The 13,802-nt window shown below is 32.2% G+C and overlaps 2 protein-coding genes across 2 annotated transcripts; one reads left to right on the forward strand and one right to left on the reverse strand.

Annotated features, from left to right (window-relative positions):
- Nucleotides 1–1,200: 1,200 nt before the first annotated feature.
- On the reverse strand, nt 1,201–3,174 carry LOC131010972 (probable flavin-containing monooxygenase 1). The gene is made up of 4 exons (XM_057938691.1): nt 2,576–3,174; nt 2,276–2,504; nt 2,043–2,209; nt 1,201–1,966 (listed from the first exon to the last, which is right to left on the reverse strand). Exons 1-4 carry the CDS (start codon nt 3,014–3,016, stop codon nt 1,271–1,273), a joined length of 1,533 nt encoding a protein of 510 aa, XP_057794674.1. The 5' UTR covers nt 3,017–3,174; the 3' UTR covers nt 1,201–1,270.
- An 8,843-nt stretch (nt 3,175–12,017) lies between these two features.
- LOC131010973 (uncharacterized) lies at nt 12,018–13,793 on the forward strand. The gene is made up of 2 exons (XM_057938692.1): nt 12,018–12,247; nt 13,121–13,793. Exons 1-2 carry the CDS (start codon nt 12,136–12,138, stop codon nt 13,666–13,668), a joined length of 660 nt encoding a protein of 219 aa, XP_057794675.1. The 5' UTR covers nt 12,018–12,135; the 3' UTR covers nt 13,669–13,793.
- Nucleotides 13,794–13,802: the final 9 nt, after the last annotated feature.

Raw genomic sequence — 13,802 nt, forward strand, 5'->3', positions numbered from 1 at the left:
AATGGTTCTTATGTTCTCACGATAAGTGTGGTTCTCATTATAACCACACCCTATATTTGTGCGAACAAATGTATATCTTATGCTTAAAAGTAACCGATCGCATAATGTGCGACCGCGTGCATGCAAGACCAACCCTTTTTAAAATAATGGGAAAATCATAAACAAACAAGTAGTAAAATATTAATTAGGGTTATCAGGTCAGCCAATTAATTCCTATATTTATATATATATATATATATATATATATATATATATATATATATATATATATATATATATAAATAATCGATGTTGGTACATAGATTTCCATTTCAAATAAATATTCGCATGGTGTCCCCTTGGGGACATTTCAAATTAATGTACGTTATGTTCTTCATTTAGCTTCACATATAATTAATACTGAAGATTTCATGTAAGGTTGTTGATGTAAAGTAAAACAAAATGTATATTAAAAAAAGGGACATAAAATAGAAGTGTTTCTGTAGTCATGGACTCGATCATGATCACACGATACAAGGAGAATCGACAATTTAAGCTAAGTAGTCTAAATTGCAAACACGTGTTCCTTTAAATCGATCATTTATCTTTCTTTATTTACGGAAAATAATTTATATTATCGTTATAGGAAACAAAATAAGGTAAGTAATTAATTTAATTATGTAGGTCGAAAGTAATTAAACCACTAACCATTAACTGCATTGGTGAATATCACTATATACATTTTGAATATTCGATTTGGAATAATCTGCTATCCAGTTCGATTCATTCACTTTAAATTATTTGATTTGTAATTTTGAAGGAGAAAAATTTTAAAATAATATTTTAAATAATATTAAGCTTTTTAAGTAAATGTTATTTTTTTCTTTATTTTACTTTATAACTATTTTTTGTTTATATTTCAAATAAGATATACACATTGAATATCACGGATTTGCAATTACATTTGATAATTATTGTATTTATATTCGAATTAAAAAATTAAAAATTCGAATAGAATCAAAATTATTTGATTTGTATACATCCAAACTAGTGATCTACTTTAAAACCATATACATGTAACATCTCTGTGCATCACTAAAGAAGAGTATTTGATCATGGGCCAAACTAGTGATCTATTTAATTTATCTCAGTATCTGTTTTAGATATGATATTGATTAATTTTGATAGATATGATCGTGATTAAAACCAAGTTGGACAAAGTTTTAGCAAAATGTAAAGCTTAATAACGAAGTAAATATCACTTAAATCTCAAACATGTCGAAAATGCTAGTCACAAATGTGCATAATCTGAGGGGCGATAAGGAGAGAAGATGTGAGATAGCAGGCATTTCTTCCTCCTGGGGTTGCTACCTATATCTCTGCAGATCTCATCGTTGCAGTGCAGCTGCAGCATCACACCAACGCAGCCTCTCTTGTAGTTTTGGCGGCTGTAGCGGCGGGCGTTGGCCTCCCACCTCCTCGCATTCTCCTCCATCTCCGCCACGGGAGGCAGCCGGAACCTCCCCGCCAGGAAATGCGCCACCCACTTGCTCCTCATCTCGAAGGTGAAGAGCGTGGCGGGGCTCTCCGAGTATCCCATGATTGCTAGCTGCGGGATCCGAGGATGTATGCATTCTCTGTACAAGGGAGCCGAGGATCCGGTGATGCATTTCTTCAACTGCGGCGACGAGAAGATGGCGGCGATCTTCTCGTCGCTCTTGTACCCCGTCGCGAAGATGACGACATCGGTGTCGAGACGGGTGGTCCCGCCGTCGAGGAGGAGGCCGCTTTCGTAGAAGCCCGCCACCGTGGATTTGCGCAAGACGAGGCTGCCTTGCTCCACTCTGTGGTAGAAATCTGAAGGCAGGATCATGAACATGCACGAGTATATCTGGTTGAGGAAGGAGTGGTCGGGAACCATCTTGTACTTCTTCAGAGGGTATATCCATCCCATGTACCATTCCACCACCTTACAGAACATCCACCGCTGCCCAATCACACCAACTTTCATTATTATTATTATTATTATTATTATTTCAAACTTAGAAAATGAAGCACCTTACCAAAGGTGAAAGCACAAAGGCTAAAAAGCAGAGGATTAGGCCTTCTGCAGGTTTATGAACCATGAGCTGAGAAAATCTGGTTAAATTCTTGAATGTGAATTTAACCAGAGTTTCTGAACCACACCAGTGCACTCTTCTGAACACCAGTGTACACGGATGCTTCGCGCCTGCCAAAATCACCACTGTTAAAAAACATGAAAAAGTTGGATTTTGACATATTACTATATTAGTACCGTTGTTTCTGGCGATCTCAGCTGCAGTGTCGACTGCTGATTTCTGGAAACCAACGACGGTGACTCTCTTGTACTGTGTGAACTTTGCTGCTTGCATTTTGTCCATGGCGGCATAGTTCATGGTGTGCAGGACTTCTCCGTTGAACGAGGCACGGCTCGAGAAATCGGGGATGTTAGGGAGGTCACTGAACTTGCCGATGCACAGGATCACAAAATCCATCTCATATACCTCAATATACACAAACCAACAACAAATTAATTGATGTTCATCTTGAGAGAGAGAGAGAGAGAGAGGAGTACCTTGGGTGGGTGCAGAGGGTGCAAAACATCCTGAACAACAAGACTCCATTTCCCTGTGGACGAAAAGGGCTGACCAGAGGTCCAATCAGCAGCAGCATCGGAGTAGTGGAGTGCAGTGACCTTGGAGCCGAAGCTGATCCTTGGAACAACCTCAAAATGGAGAGCATAGGATCTAACATACTCCAACACCTGCTTATGATGAGGAAAATCTTCCAACACGAAATCGGGCCATGGGAAATCCGAAAACTGGAAGTAATCCTTGGGAGTCTGCAGCTTGGTGGAATGAATGGTGGAGGACCACACCCCTCCAATGCAGCTCCTTGCCTCAAAAACTATGGGATCAAACCCCTTCTCCACAGCATGCTTGCACGCAACAATGCCGCTGATTCCTGCGCCGATGATCGCTACCTTCTTCGCCTCTTTCCGCATTCCAGAATCCATGATGCACGTTCCGCCACTCAACTTGCTTCACTGCATGTGATTCTGCTTCAATTTATTATTAATGGTTTTTCTGCAGAAATTAATGTGCTAAGTTTCATTTCTGTTCTGCATCTGTACTTGCAGATTGACACTTTGCAAAAGGTCAATGACAAATTTAATTTCACCAATTTTCTCCAAGTTGAACGACTCCAAAATCGAATCTTTTTGGAGGGTTAAGTTGAGTTGACATGCAACTGGCAAAAAAAGACCAAAGTTAAGTTTCCGTGCGTTAGTTCAGTGGTAAAGTGATTAATAGTGAAGGGAGAAAATTACCCGAAGAAAATAAATCCTCAATAATTTTATTTTATAGCAAACTTGAGATAGGTGCACAAATATAACATTAGTATAAAGTGCAATAAATCATAAAACAATGATAAAATAATTATAGAAATAAATTAGATCTTTTAGCATTTTGAGAAGTAAAATTATCAATAACCTCTTCAAGATCAAGTTTTTATAATACCTCATATTCAATACATAATATCGCTAACTCATTTAACATTTTTTGAAACATAGTAGAATGCAAATATAATTTTATCAATTTTAATTTTGAAAAAAATCTTTCTACTTAAGCCATAGTAACTAATATAATCAACAATATTATATATATATATATATATATATATATATAATAAAAACATTAAGGAAGTAATCTAAATCTTTTAATAGAATTAATATTAATGAACTTGTAGGAGTATTTTTATTTTGGATCCCCCTAAATTTAAGGACCCTGGGCCCTTGCCCTTTGCCCTTTGGGTGCTATGGAAGGGCCAACCTATTACTATATTTTTTCACTATGTTTAATCCTCTTTCTTTCAATAACGTGGCATTTTTGTGTGCGTGTGTTGGTCTAGTGATAAAATATTAATGCTTAAGATTTGAGGTTATAGGTTCGAGTATTTAAATTTCTTTATTTACTTATGTAATTTATAAAAAAAAAAAATAGGAGAACTCGAACCCAGAACCTCAGGTCTTAGACATTAACCTTCTATCGCTAGATCAACACATGCACATGTATCATAACATGACGCTTGTGACATTAATACATTGAAACGATGTGCACGTACTAAGTTTTTAAAAAATAAAAATATTACTATTGGAAAAAAAAAAGTTCAAACTTTTTGATAAAATATGACATTTTTTCGAAAACAATGTATGAAAATACTATATTCATAAGCAACTCGATATACGAAATGAAGTACTCATATTTTTAAAACTCTTCAATGCTAATATTAATTAGAGGTCAAGAGAATAATATTTAGAGATAATAAGTTAATAAACATCAACTAAATTTGAGGGGATATTTAATATTATAGAATGTTTCAAACAGAACTTCTCAATTAGTGGTATGTCACAACTCAACTTATTTGAGGCTCAACGGTGCAAACATCCAATCGAGCTGACTCAACAATAAGTCATTAATTTTCTATTACGTTAATTCTTGTCGGTTTCACAATGTATCCCATTTGTTCGAGAAATATGAAAACGAGATTGTGAATTTGAATTTTAAATTTTTTACTTTAGATATTAATCATATTAATTTTCTCTTTCTCATATATATAGATTGATTGAAATTTACACAAATATTAAAAAAATTATTAAAAATGAAAACATATATGTAAACTTCTTAATATGTCCATATTCATTATTTAATGATGTATTAAAATTGAAGTAAATTAAAGAATTAAATAGGGATATAATAGTAAATGGGTAAAAAAGTATTACTCCTTCATCCCACGAATCTTGATGCATTTGTTTTCGGCACGGGAATTAAGGAGTTGTAAATTAGAAGTGTGTATGTAATAAAGTAGAATAGTGATAAAGTAGAAGTGTGTAGGTAATAAAGTTGAAAAGTGATAATTAAGTATAATTAAGAGCCCTTATTTTTTAGCTAATTGTTACTATATTTATAAATGCATCGAGATTCGTGAGACAACCCAAAAAGGAATATGCATCAAGATTAGTGGGACGGAGACTTTTTATAAAAACAAGCCTATATTAACGAGGCTCGGCCCATAGTTTGCTCTTCTGTGCTCTCATGAAGTTTTTAGTTTCTTTTTCTTTTTTCTTTTTTTATAAAATCTTCATTTAATAATGAAAACAAGCCTATATAAAAATGCGACAATTGAAAAAGGAAAACAAGCCTATATATACGGAACGGAGGGAGTATTATTATTACGTTAACACATTTCACGTTTTTTTTATTATTATTATTCTTTTGTGAAGGTTGTGCAATGCTTCAAAGGCTCAAAATTTTTGTACATTTAAGGCTACTAGCAGAGATGACGTGCGAACGCACGTAAAAAAGAATTATTTTAATGAATAAATTGTTATGAGTATAAATTTATATTTTATTTCATTTTATAGCAATATTTATCATTTTAATGTCCTTTTTGAACCAATTATTGATTAATTTTTTAGAAGTATAATGTTATAGGGCTCATAAAATTAAAATAAAAAAAATAATTTTATTTGATTAAACATCACCTAAGTTTTTCTTCATATTTATTTTATAGGTTTCATATTTACATACAATTAATTTTAATTACAAAGATTCTAGTAAAATTAAATTTCTAAAAAACTATTAATTCTTTGTATTTTAATTCTAAATTATTAAAATTATATAATATAAAATAGTAACTTATATGATGAAGAGTCCTAATGGATACTACTGATAAACCATAATATATTTATAGATATATTATATGCATAATATATTAAATTACACAATTGACCTTAAATTAAGTACTCCCTCCCATTTTATTTACACGTCGTTATAGTATTTTTTTATTAATTTCATATTACATGTCGTTTTAGTTTTGTATTCCATAATTAACCTTGTTAAATAAGGAGGCATTAATTAAATTACATCTCGTTTATGCTTTCCCATAAGATAAAATTATCATTAAATTAGGTTAATATGGGTCTAAATTTTTTTTATTAAAAAGTGTCCAAATGACTAAAACGTCATATATATAAAATAGGAGGGAGTATATATATGAGGGAGATAACAGGTAAATTAAATTTTATAAAATAAGGTTTTTTTTATAATAGGTATAGATTTCAGTACGTAAATCTTTTTTTTTTTGAAAGACCTATAATTTAGTCAACACACCGCACATTAATTTTTTGGGTGAAGGTTGTGTGTCATGCTTCGAAGGCTCAAATTTTCTTTACATTTAAGGCTATTGCTCTATATGACTTTTTTCATAAAAGACCTTCACATGATTTGGTCAACACACGGCGTATTAATTTTTTTGGGGGAGATATCAAGGGTGAGCAAAATATCCGAAATTCAAATATTCGATTCGAATAAAATTAAAATTTAAAATTTGGTTCAAATTTTTTATATCGGATCGAATTGACACTTTAAAAATTCGAAAAAATTCAAAATTCGAATTGTATTTATAATATAATTAATATTATAATATTATAAATAAATATAAATAATTATTAGTTTTTAAATAGTTAAATATTTTTTAATTCTAACCATATACTATCATTTTGGTTGATTATAATTAATGGCTTGTTAATTAGGACCTTAATTTGCTTGTAATTATCTAATAGGTTAGGTTGATATCTATTTCGGATTTTTTCGATTTTCAGATTTTTTTTAATATTTTGAATTTTTTTCTTCACATTTCAGATTTTTCGATTCGAATCGGATTTTATCCGAAATTTTTCAGATTTTCGCATTCGGATTTTTGGATAATAAGGTTCAGATCGGATTGAATTTTAGGGAAATTTCGGATTTTCGGATCGGATCGGATCAGGCAAAAATCTGATCCGAAATCCGAATACCACCTAGGGATGTCAATCAGGTCAGCCCATTTAGCTTCGAGTCAATTCATTCGATTTTGGGTTATTTTTTATTCGGGCAAACCAATTTTTTTTATTTTTCGGACTAAATTTTTTCGACCCTAACCCTAACCCACTTAATTTCGGGCTAATCCGTTCGAGCCCGCGCGTTTACGATTTTCTTATATGTTTAATTTTTTTTATAAATAATCGTATTCTTATAATAAAAAATATGTCGTGTTTTTTTAAATCAAGACATTTCGCCTTGTTTTAGATACAAATTATTTTAACATATGTATATATAATATAGGGTTAAATAGCAAATACAACCTCAAGGTTGACCCGCATTTTGCAATAACATCCCCAACGAATCGTAAGTGGCATGAAACACCTTAATGTTACATTTTTTTAAATTTTTCGTCCAATCTTATGACGTCCGTTAATCATCCGTCAACTATTTCTTTTTTTTTTTTTAAATAAAATTGGGCCCCACTTTCTATGTTGTTTGACTAGGTCGGGATTGAGACCCCTGTTCTATTTCATGTGTGAGTAATGGGGTCAAGATGGCGGCAGCCGCGGTGGCTCGTCGCCGGCGACGTAGCGACGGCGGTGGACTTGCCGTTGTCTTCGATCTGCCAGAGAATCAAAGAAAGAGGCAGAAGAGAGTTATGATTGTATACATGTGAGGGAGAGGAGAGAGAGAGTCGGCGCTCCGTCGGGTGGCGCCACCATCGACGGCGGCGGCAAAGTGCCGAAAGAGAGAGAGAGAGAGGCAGTGCGTGTGTGTGTGTTAGTGTGTGTGGCTGAGTGTGTGTGAGTGAGTGTGCTTTAGTGTGTGTGCTATTAGGTTAATGAGGAAGTGGGACCCATTTTAATTTAAAATTAAATAAAAAAAAAGTTGACGGATTATTAACGGACATCACAAGACTGGACGAAATTTTGTAAAAAATATAACATTAAGGTGTTCCATGCCATTTACGATTCGTTGGGGATGTTATTGCAAAATGCGGGTCAACCTTGAGGTTGTTTTTGCTATTTAACCCTGTAATATATAATGTTAACTTCATTTCCGATAAGAATTCTATATCCATTTAATATAAATTACTATACTTCTTAGACTTTTATGTCATAAATGTTTGTTAATTAGCCGTTGGAAAAAATCAAAGCACATTCTACAAGCATCAAAATGTTATTATCGAATTAAAAAGTAAAATATTAAAGTTAAAAAATTTATTATTATGAAAGTGTTCGGTTAATCGGGTCAACCCACTCAATTTTCGGGTCAACTCTATCGACCTTGAGCTATTTTCAATTCGGGCCATTTAGGCTAAATTTTTTTTGACCTAAAAATATTCAGCCCTAACTCTACTTTTAATTGGCATATTCGGGCCGATCCGTCGATTTCGGGCTTGTTTGACATCCCTATTACCACCAATCAATCGAAGAATGACTTGGAATTATTAACTTTCTATCTAATTATAATTATATTAGTTGAAAAAAAAAAACTTAAGTTCTATATCAGGACATTTGTAGTCGTTATAATATTGTATAGACTATAAAATAACATTGTTATTACAATATATATCTGTTGTCATCAAAATAATCCTCATGTTATGAGTTGTAATAATCTCTTTTCTACTTATTTAATTATCGTACTTGATTAGAATTTAAATAATTGGAAGTGTATCAATGAAATAATCTATTTATCCTCATTTATGAAATAAAATAGATTGTAGAGGTGTATGGAAGTGTGTTAATCTATTTAGTTGTATTAAATATTTCAATTTCAATAATGGTCTAAAATAGATTATCACTGTTTAAAAAATATACTCCATATTTTAAGAATTTTGACGTCCATGTATTAAATGAATTGCATTGAACAAACAAATATTTATTTGTATGAGTTTACTAAGTATTAAATTATTGATGAAATAATATATTTATTTGTTATCATTAATTAATTCGTGTAGATTTGAACATAAAGCATACTAGTTTTGCGGATGTAGAGAAATAGTCCAAGAAAATTCTTTTAATATGATGGTTTTTACGCGACATATAAGTAGGTGCATGCTACGCTAAATATGTTATAAATTCATATATATTGAATTAACTGAACTGCAGAGTATTCATTTTTTATAAATTTATCAATAGTTTATTCAATATTATATATTAATTTATCAGTAATTTATTCATTTTTTATTCTCATTTTTTCGTGATAATTATTATTCTCACTATAACCTAATCATATATATATAATGTGGTTTTAGTGAGAATTATAATTTTCGTGAGAACCATTAAAATTATTGTATCCACTATAAAAATTAATGTACCAGCTATTAAAAATAATGCACTTAAAATAAAGATGATATATCATCTATAGATCTTGAATGATTAAAGAGCTAAAAATGGTCCTTCACATATTATGTCTCTAGAAAGACGTTTATTTTTTTAGGATTAGTCTTGATAAATAAAAATAGTAAAATTAATCTCTTATTTATTTTGATGGATTGAAATTTTAAAATATAGATAATTAATTAAAAATATTTAATCATATATCTTACCAATCAATAGTCTCTAATTATGCAATTGTTGGTACATTATATAGCATTATAGATGATGATCATTTCAAGAAGCATATTTTTGAGTTATAAACTTATAACTCATACGCGCTCGATATTATTTGATGATCAATTTGAAAAAGAATATTTTTGAGTGGCAATTCATACACGCTCCATATTTTCAAACATTGGAAATGTGAACCTTAATTATTTTATTGATGGAAGAAAAAATATATTACTAATGAACTATATTATAGTTCGTTGTCCATTTAAAGAAGCATATTGAAATCAATGAATCATGAATTTTAGAGGATTTTGAGGGCCAAAGTTTATACAAAAAAAAAGGGATTATAGCCAAAAAATACACGAACTTTGATAAAAATTACAATTTTCACCTGAACTTTCAAATTAGCCAAAATATACCTGAACTTATATTTTTTGTTGTAAATTTCACCTGAACTTGCAATGATTGAACTCCGTCGAGGTGAAATTTACAACAAAAAATATAAGTTCAGGTATATTTTTGCCAATTTGAAAGTTCAGGTGAAAATTGCAACTTTTATCAAAGTTCGTGTATTTTTTGGCTGTAATAATCCCCCCCCCCCCAAAAAAAAACACTTCTAAAGGTTTTATCTAAGATAATATTGTCTTCGTTCATAGAATAGTCATGATTTTGTTGAGGTGTTCATAAACAATAATCATATTATATCTATAGATAATATCTACAATACATTACTCTCAATCTACCAACTTATTTACATATATTCCACCACTTTATTAAAAAAATACACTAAATTATTATTCTTAGAACATCAGCATTAGTTGAGCCTCTACTTGACTCATTCATGCTCCAACCCATTTATAAACCAACTGCTGCATTAGTTTGTCTCGTCATGTTGACTCATATGAATTAGTTTTGAATTTTGAAATTTTGATTTAATTAAGGAGGCATTTTAAATCGGGCGCGTGTGATACATACGTCACTAATTTCGGCCAAATGAGTCAGGCTCATCCACATGAGTCGCGCCTCGAGCCACCCTAACCTGCTTCGATTGACTGATCGCCAAGGTCGGCTCGAGCCGACGATGAGCCAATACTAATGTTGAATCTCTTAAAGTGAGATAATTTTTTCCTTGAATACACTCAATTATTTTTATTAAAATTTGTGTTATCCTCTTTATTGAATTATTTTATTTGGGCACGGAGATTAAGAAAACTTACTTTTTAGTAGAAAAGTTGTAGTAAAGTGGTGTGGTCCACACCAATTAAGTACAATTTTTTTACCTAAAAAGGAAACTGAGCCTATTGGAATGGGACAACCCAAAAAGGAAACTGAGCCTATTGGAGTGGGACGGAGGGAGTATATAAGAGGGAGGGAGGGAGTGTTATTTACAAAATGTATTTCAAAACTTTTTACCTATAACAAATTTAGCACCATCAGCAACTAACTTTAAAATCTTTTTATATAAATTTTGCTTTATCCATTCATGTTTATCTTTTCTACCTTATATTTTACTCTATTCGTCCCACTTATCTTAAGATAATTTTTTTAAGCGTTCCACATATCTTGAAATTTTTTTTTATTTATAAAAAAAATTATTTCTATTTATATTTTCACTTTTTTACCTACCGTACTTAACACATAAAACACTAATTTCTTAAATTTTGTTCCTAAAAAGTTTGTCTCAAAATAGCTAGGACGAAGGGAGTATTTTATATCGCATCGATCGTTTTTAAATTTTAACAACACTCGTGGTGATCTATGACATTACGTCAAATAATTAAATAAAAGCTTTATAATATCATGATATATGTCTTAATTATTGAGACTCCGAATCAACAGTTTTAATCTTTCGTATTCCATATTGACAAATATATATATAGCAAATTATTCGACCCAACTTTATAATATAAAGGGAAAATTACATGTAAATACACAAACTTTGCTCAAGATCTATATTTGACGTGGAGTTAGAATTTTAAAATTAAATACACCAATTTTGTAAGTTGTTTAATATTGACGTCTATTTCATTTTTTCCAAATTTTAAAATGAAGTAGCTCCTACGTGTCTCGCCGACACACGCCTTTTAGTTCGCCGGATAAATAACAAACGAAATGAAATTTTAACTTCACGTCATTTTTTTCAATCATCAAAAATAAAATCAGCGTCAAAATTGAACAACTTATAAAATCGATGTATTTAATTGTAAAATCCGAACTTCACGTCAAATATGAATTTTGAGCAAAGTTTGCGTATTTACATGCAATTTTCCCTAATATAAATTATCGATTAGTGTTTTATAACAGGGTCTTGATATTTGATAATCAAGAAAAATGAAGATGTATATAATCTTAATGCAGAATGTATTATAACTTTTCTCATTCGGACAACTGAATTCACAGTATTATATTTTTAATTAATTGCAATTTTTGAACAATTGGATTTCAATGTATACGATTGCAGTAATAAAGCTTAGGATCTGCAAATAATCACAATTTAGTAGAAAATTAAACCCTAATTAAAACATATAATATCGCGCCGCCCGTTTTAAAACGAAATCATTCTCAGCCGTCGGATCAAGAAAGTGACCGTTGCAAACGCTGCCCCTATTAAAAATTCAAAAACCACGATGAATATATAAAACCCAAAAATAAAATAAAGCTTCAATCATCGTTTTTCCTCTTCTCTCTCTAGAATTTTTCGCTGAGATTACATTTCAAAGATGATGTTGAGGTCAAGCGCCAAACCTCCACTCGCAAGGTCTCCGATTCGCCTCCGTTCACGGCGTAAGCCGCTTCAGCCCGCCGCCGACAACGCCGCCCGCACTCCGCCAGGTTTTTCTGAAGAATTTGATGGATTTTTGTTTATTTGAATGCTTTTTTTTAAGATTTTATATTCAATTGATTTGTGCGATTCTTTTGCCTTTTCCTTGACCGGGATTTTATTTAAGAGGAGAATCGGTTTATTGAAGAATTTATTGATATGTTTTCGAGAATCACTCAATATACTGAAAATTTGTAAAAAGTCAAAATCACATTCTTTTTTTTTCGGATCGCAGTTGTGGTTTTAGCTCGGTGTGAGTGTGTGTATGTGTTTATTAATTTCAGACGGTCGTTTTTTTGTTGCATTTGTCTGACACTGTTGTGATTTTATCAAGATTTATGAGAAAAACAAGTTCAAATGAAGAACTGGTCATCTTGTCATGAATAATCATTGCGATTACTGAAATTATTTCAAACAAAAATCCATCCTTCTTCTGATCCCAATAGCGGTTTTTAGCTTCTGTTTTTCTATATCTATTAGTTGTGATTTAATATTTTTTTCTTGGCTCTGTATGTTCTTTTTCTTGATTTTTTTTTTTTTTGCATTATTACGAGGAAAACAGGTTTGATATGCTTATATGATTCTGCTTTAAGTTATTTCATTGTTTTTCCCAATCATGTACATTTCTCTTGCTCTTTTCTGATTGATTTGAACCTAATGTGCTTATATGATTCTGCTTCCAATAATTTACTCAAAAAATGCATATCTTCCCCAATTATATACAACTCTCTTGCTCTTTTCTGATTGATTTGAACGATGATGTGTTTATATGGTTCTGCTCCCAGTAATTTACTCAAAAATTCATTCCCAAATCCAGTTTGTGGTTTTCCCCCAATTATATACAAACTCCATTGCTCTTTTTTTGATTGATTTTGAAACAACAGGTTCATTGACCAAATCCCAGATGCCTAACCGCAGCTGGGACGTGGAGCAATCCGGGCTTCGGCCTGAATATCACACGATCTCTTGTGAGCTAAGGGCCCTAGCAAAAATGGTGCACCACGAATTTGGAACAAAAGGAAACCCCTCATTTGATGATGATGGAGGTGTTCTTGGTGGTCAAAGGAGCCCTCTGTTTGAGAGAGGCAGGTTTTATGATGAGTATTGTGCAAGAAGGAATGAGAGGCTTTTCAAGAAGAAGAAAGGTGAAGTTGAGGGCTATGAGAAGAAGCCTGCATATGCATATGATCTTGGTGTTAGAGTTGAGTCTGCAAAGAAGAGGGAGGCTACCAAGTTCGATAGCCGGAGGAAGGCAGCGGCTGTTGCGGTGGCTGCGGCCACGCCAGTGTCTGAGAGGCGGGAGGTACGGACACCAAGGTATTTGCTGAGGAGCACTAGCAAGGAGAACAAGAAGCCTCCTCCAATACCAATGAGTTTGGAGAAATCTGTGGGGATCACTGAGAGGAAAGTTAGGAGGACTAGGAAGGCTTGAATCTTCTTAGGGTTTGTTTGATTGTGGTAAATGTGGTTTTGCTTCTTGAATTTTTTTTGGATATTATTTGTGCGATTTATGGTTATGTGCTGAATAGCCTATATGTTGATTTATGGTTAAGCGGAGTGTGGTTT

This window comes from Salvia miltiorrhiza, chromosome 2 (assembly GCF_028751815.1).
Source record: "Salvia miltiorrhiza cultivar Shanhuang (shh) chromosome 2, IMPLAD_Smil_shh, whole genome shotgun sequence".
NCBI lineage: Eukaryota > Viridiplantae > Streptophyta > Magnoliopsida > Lamiales > Lamiaceae > Salvia > Salvia miltiorrhiza.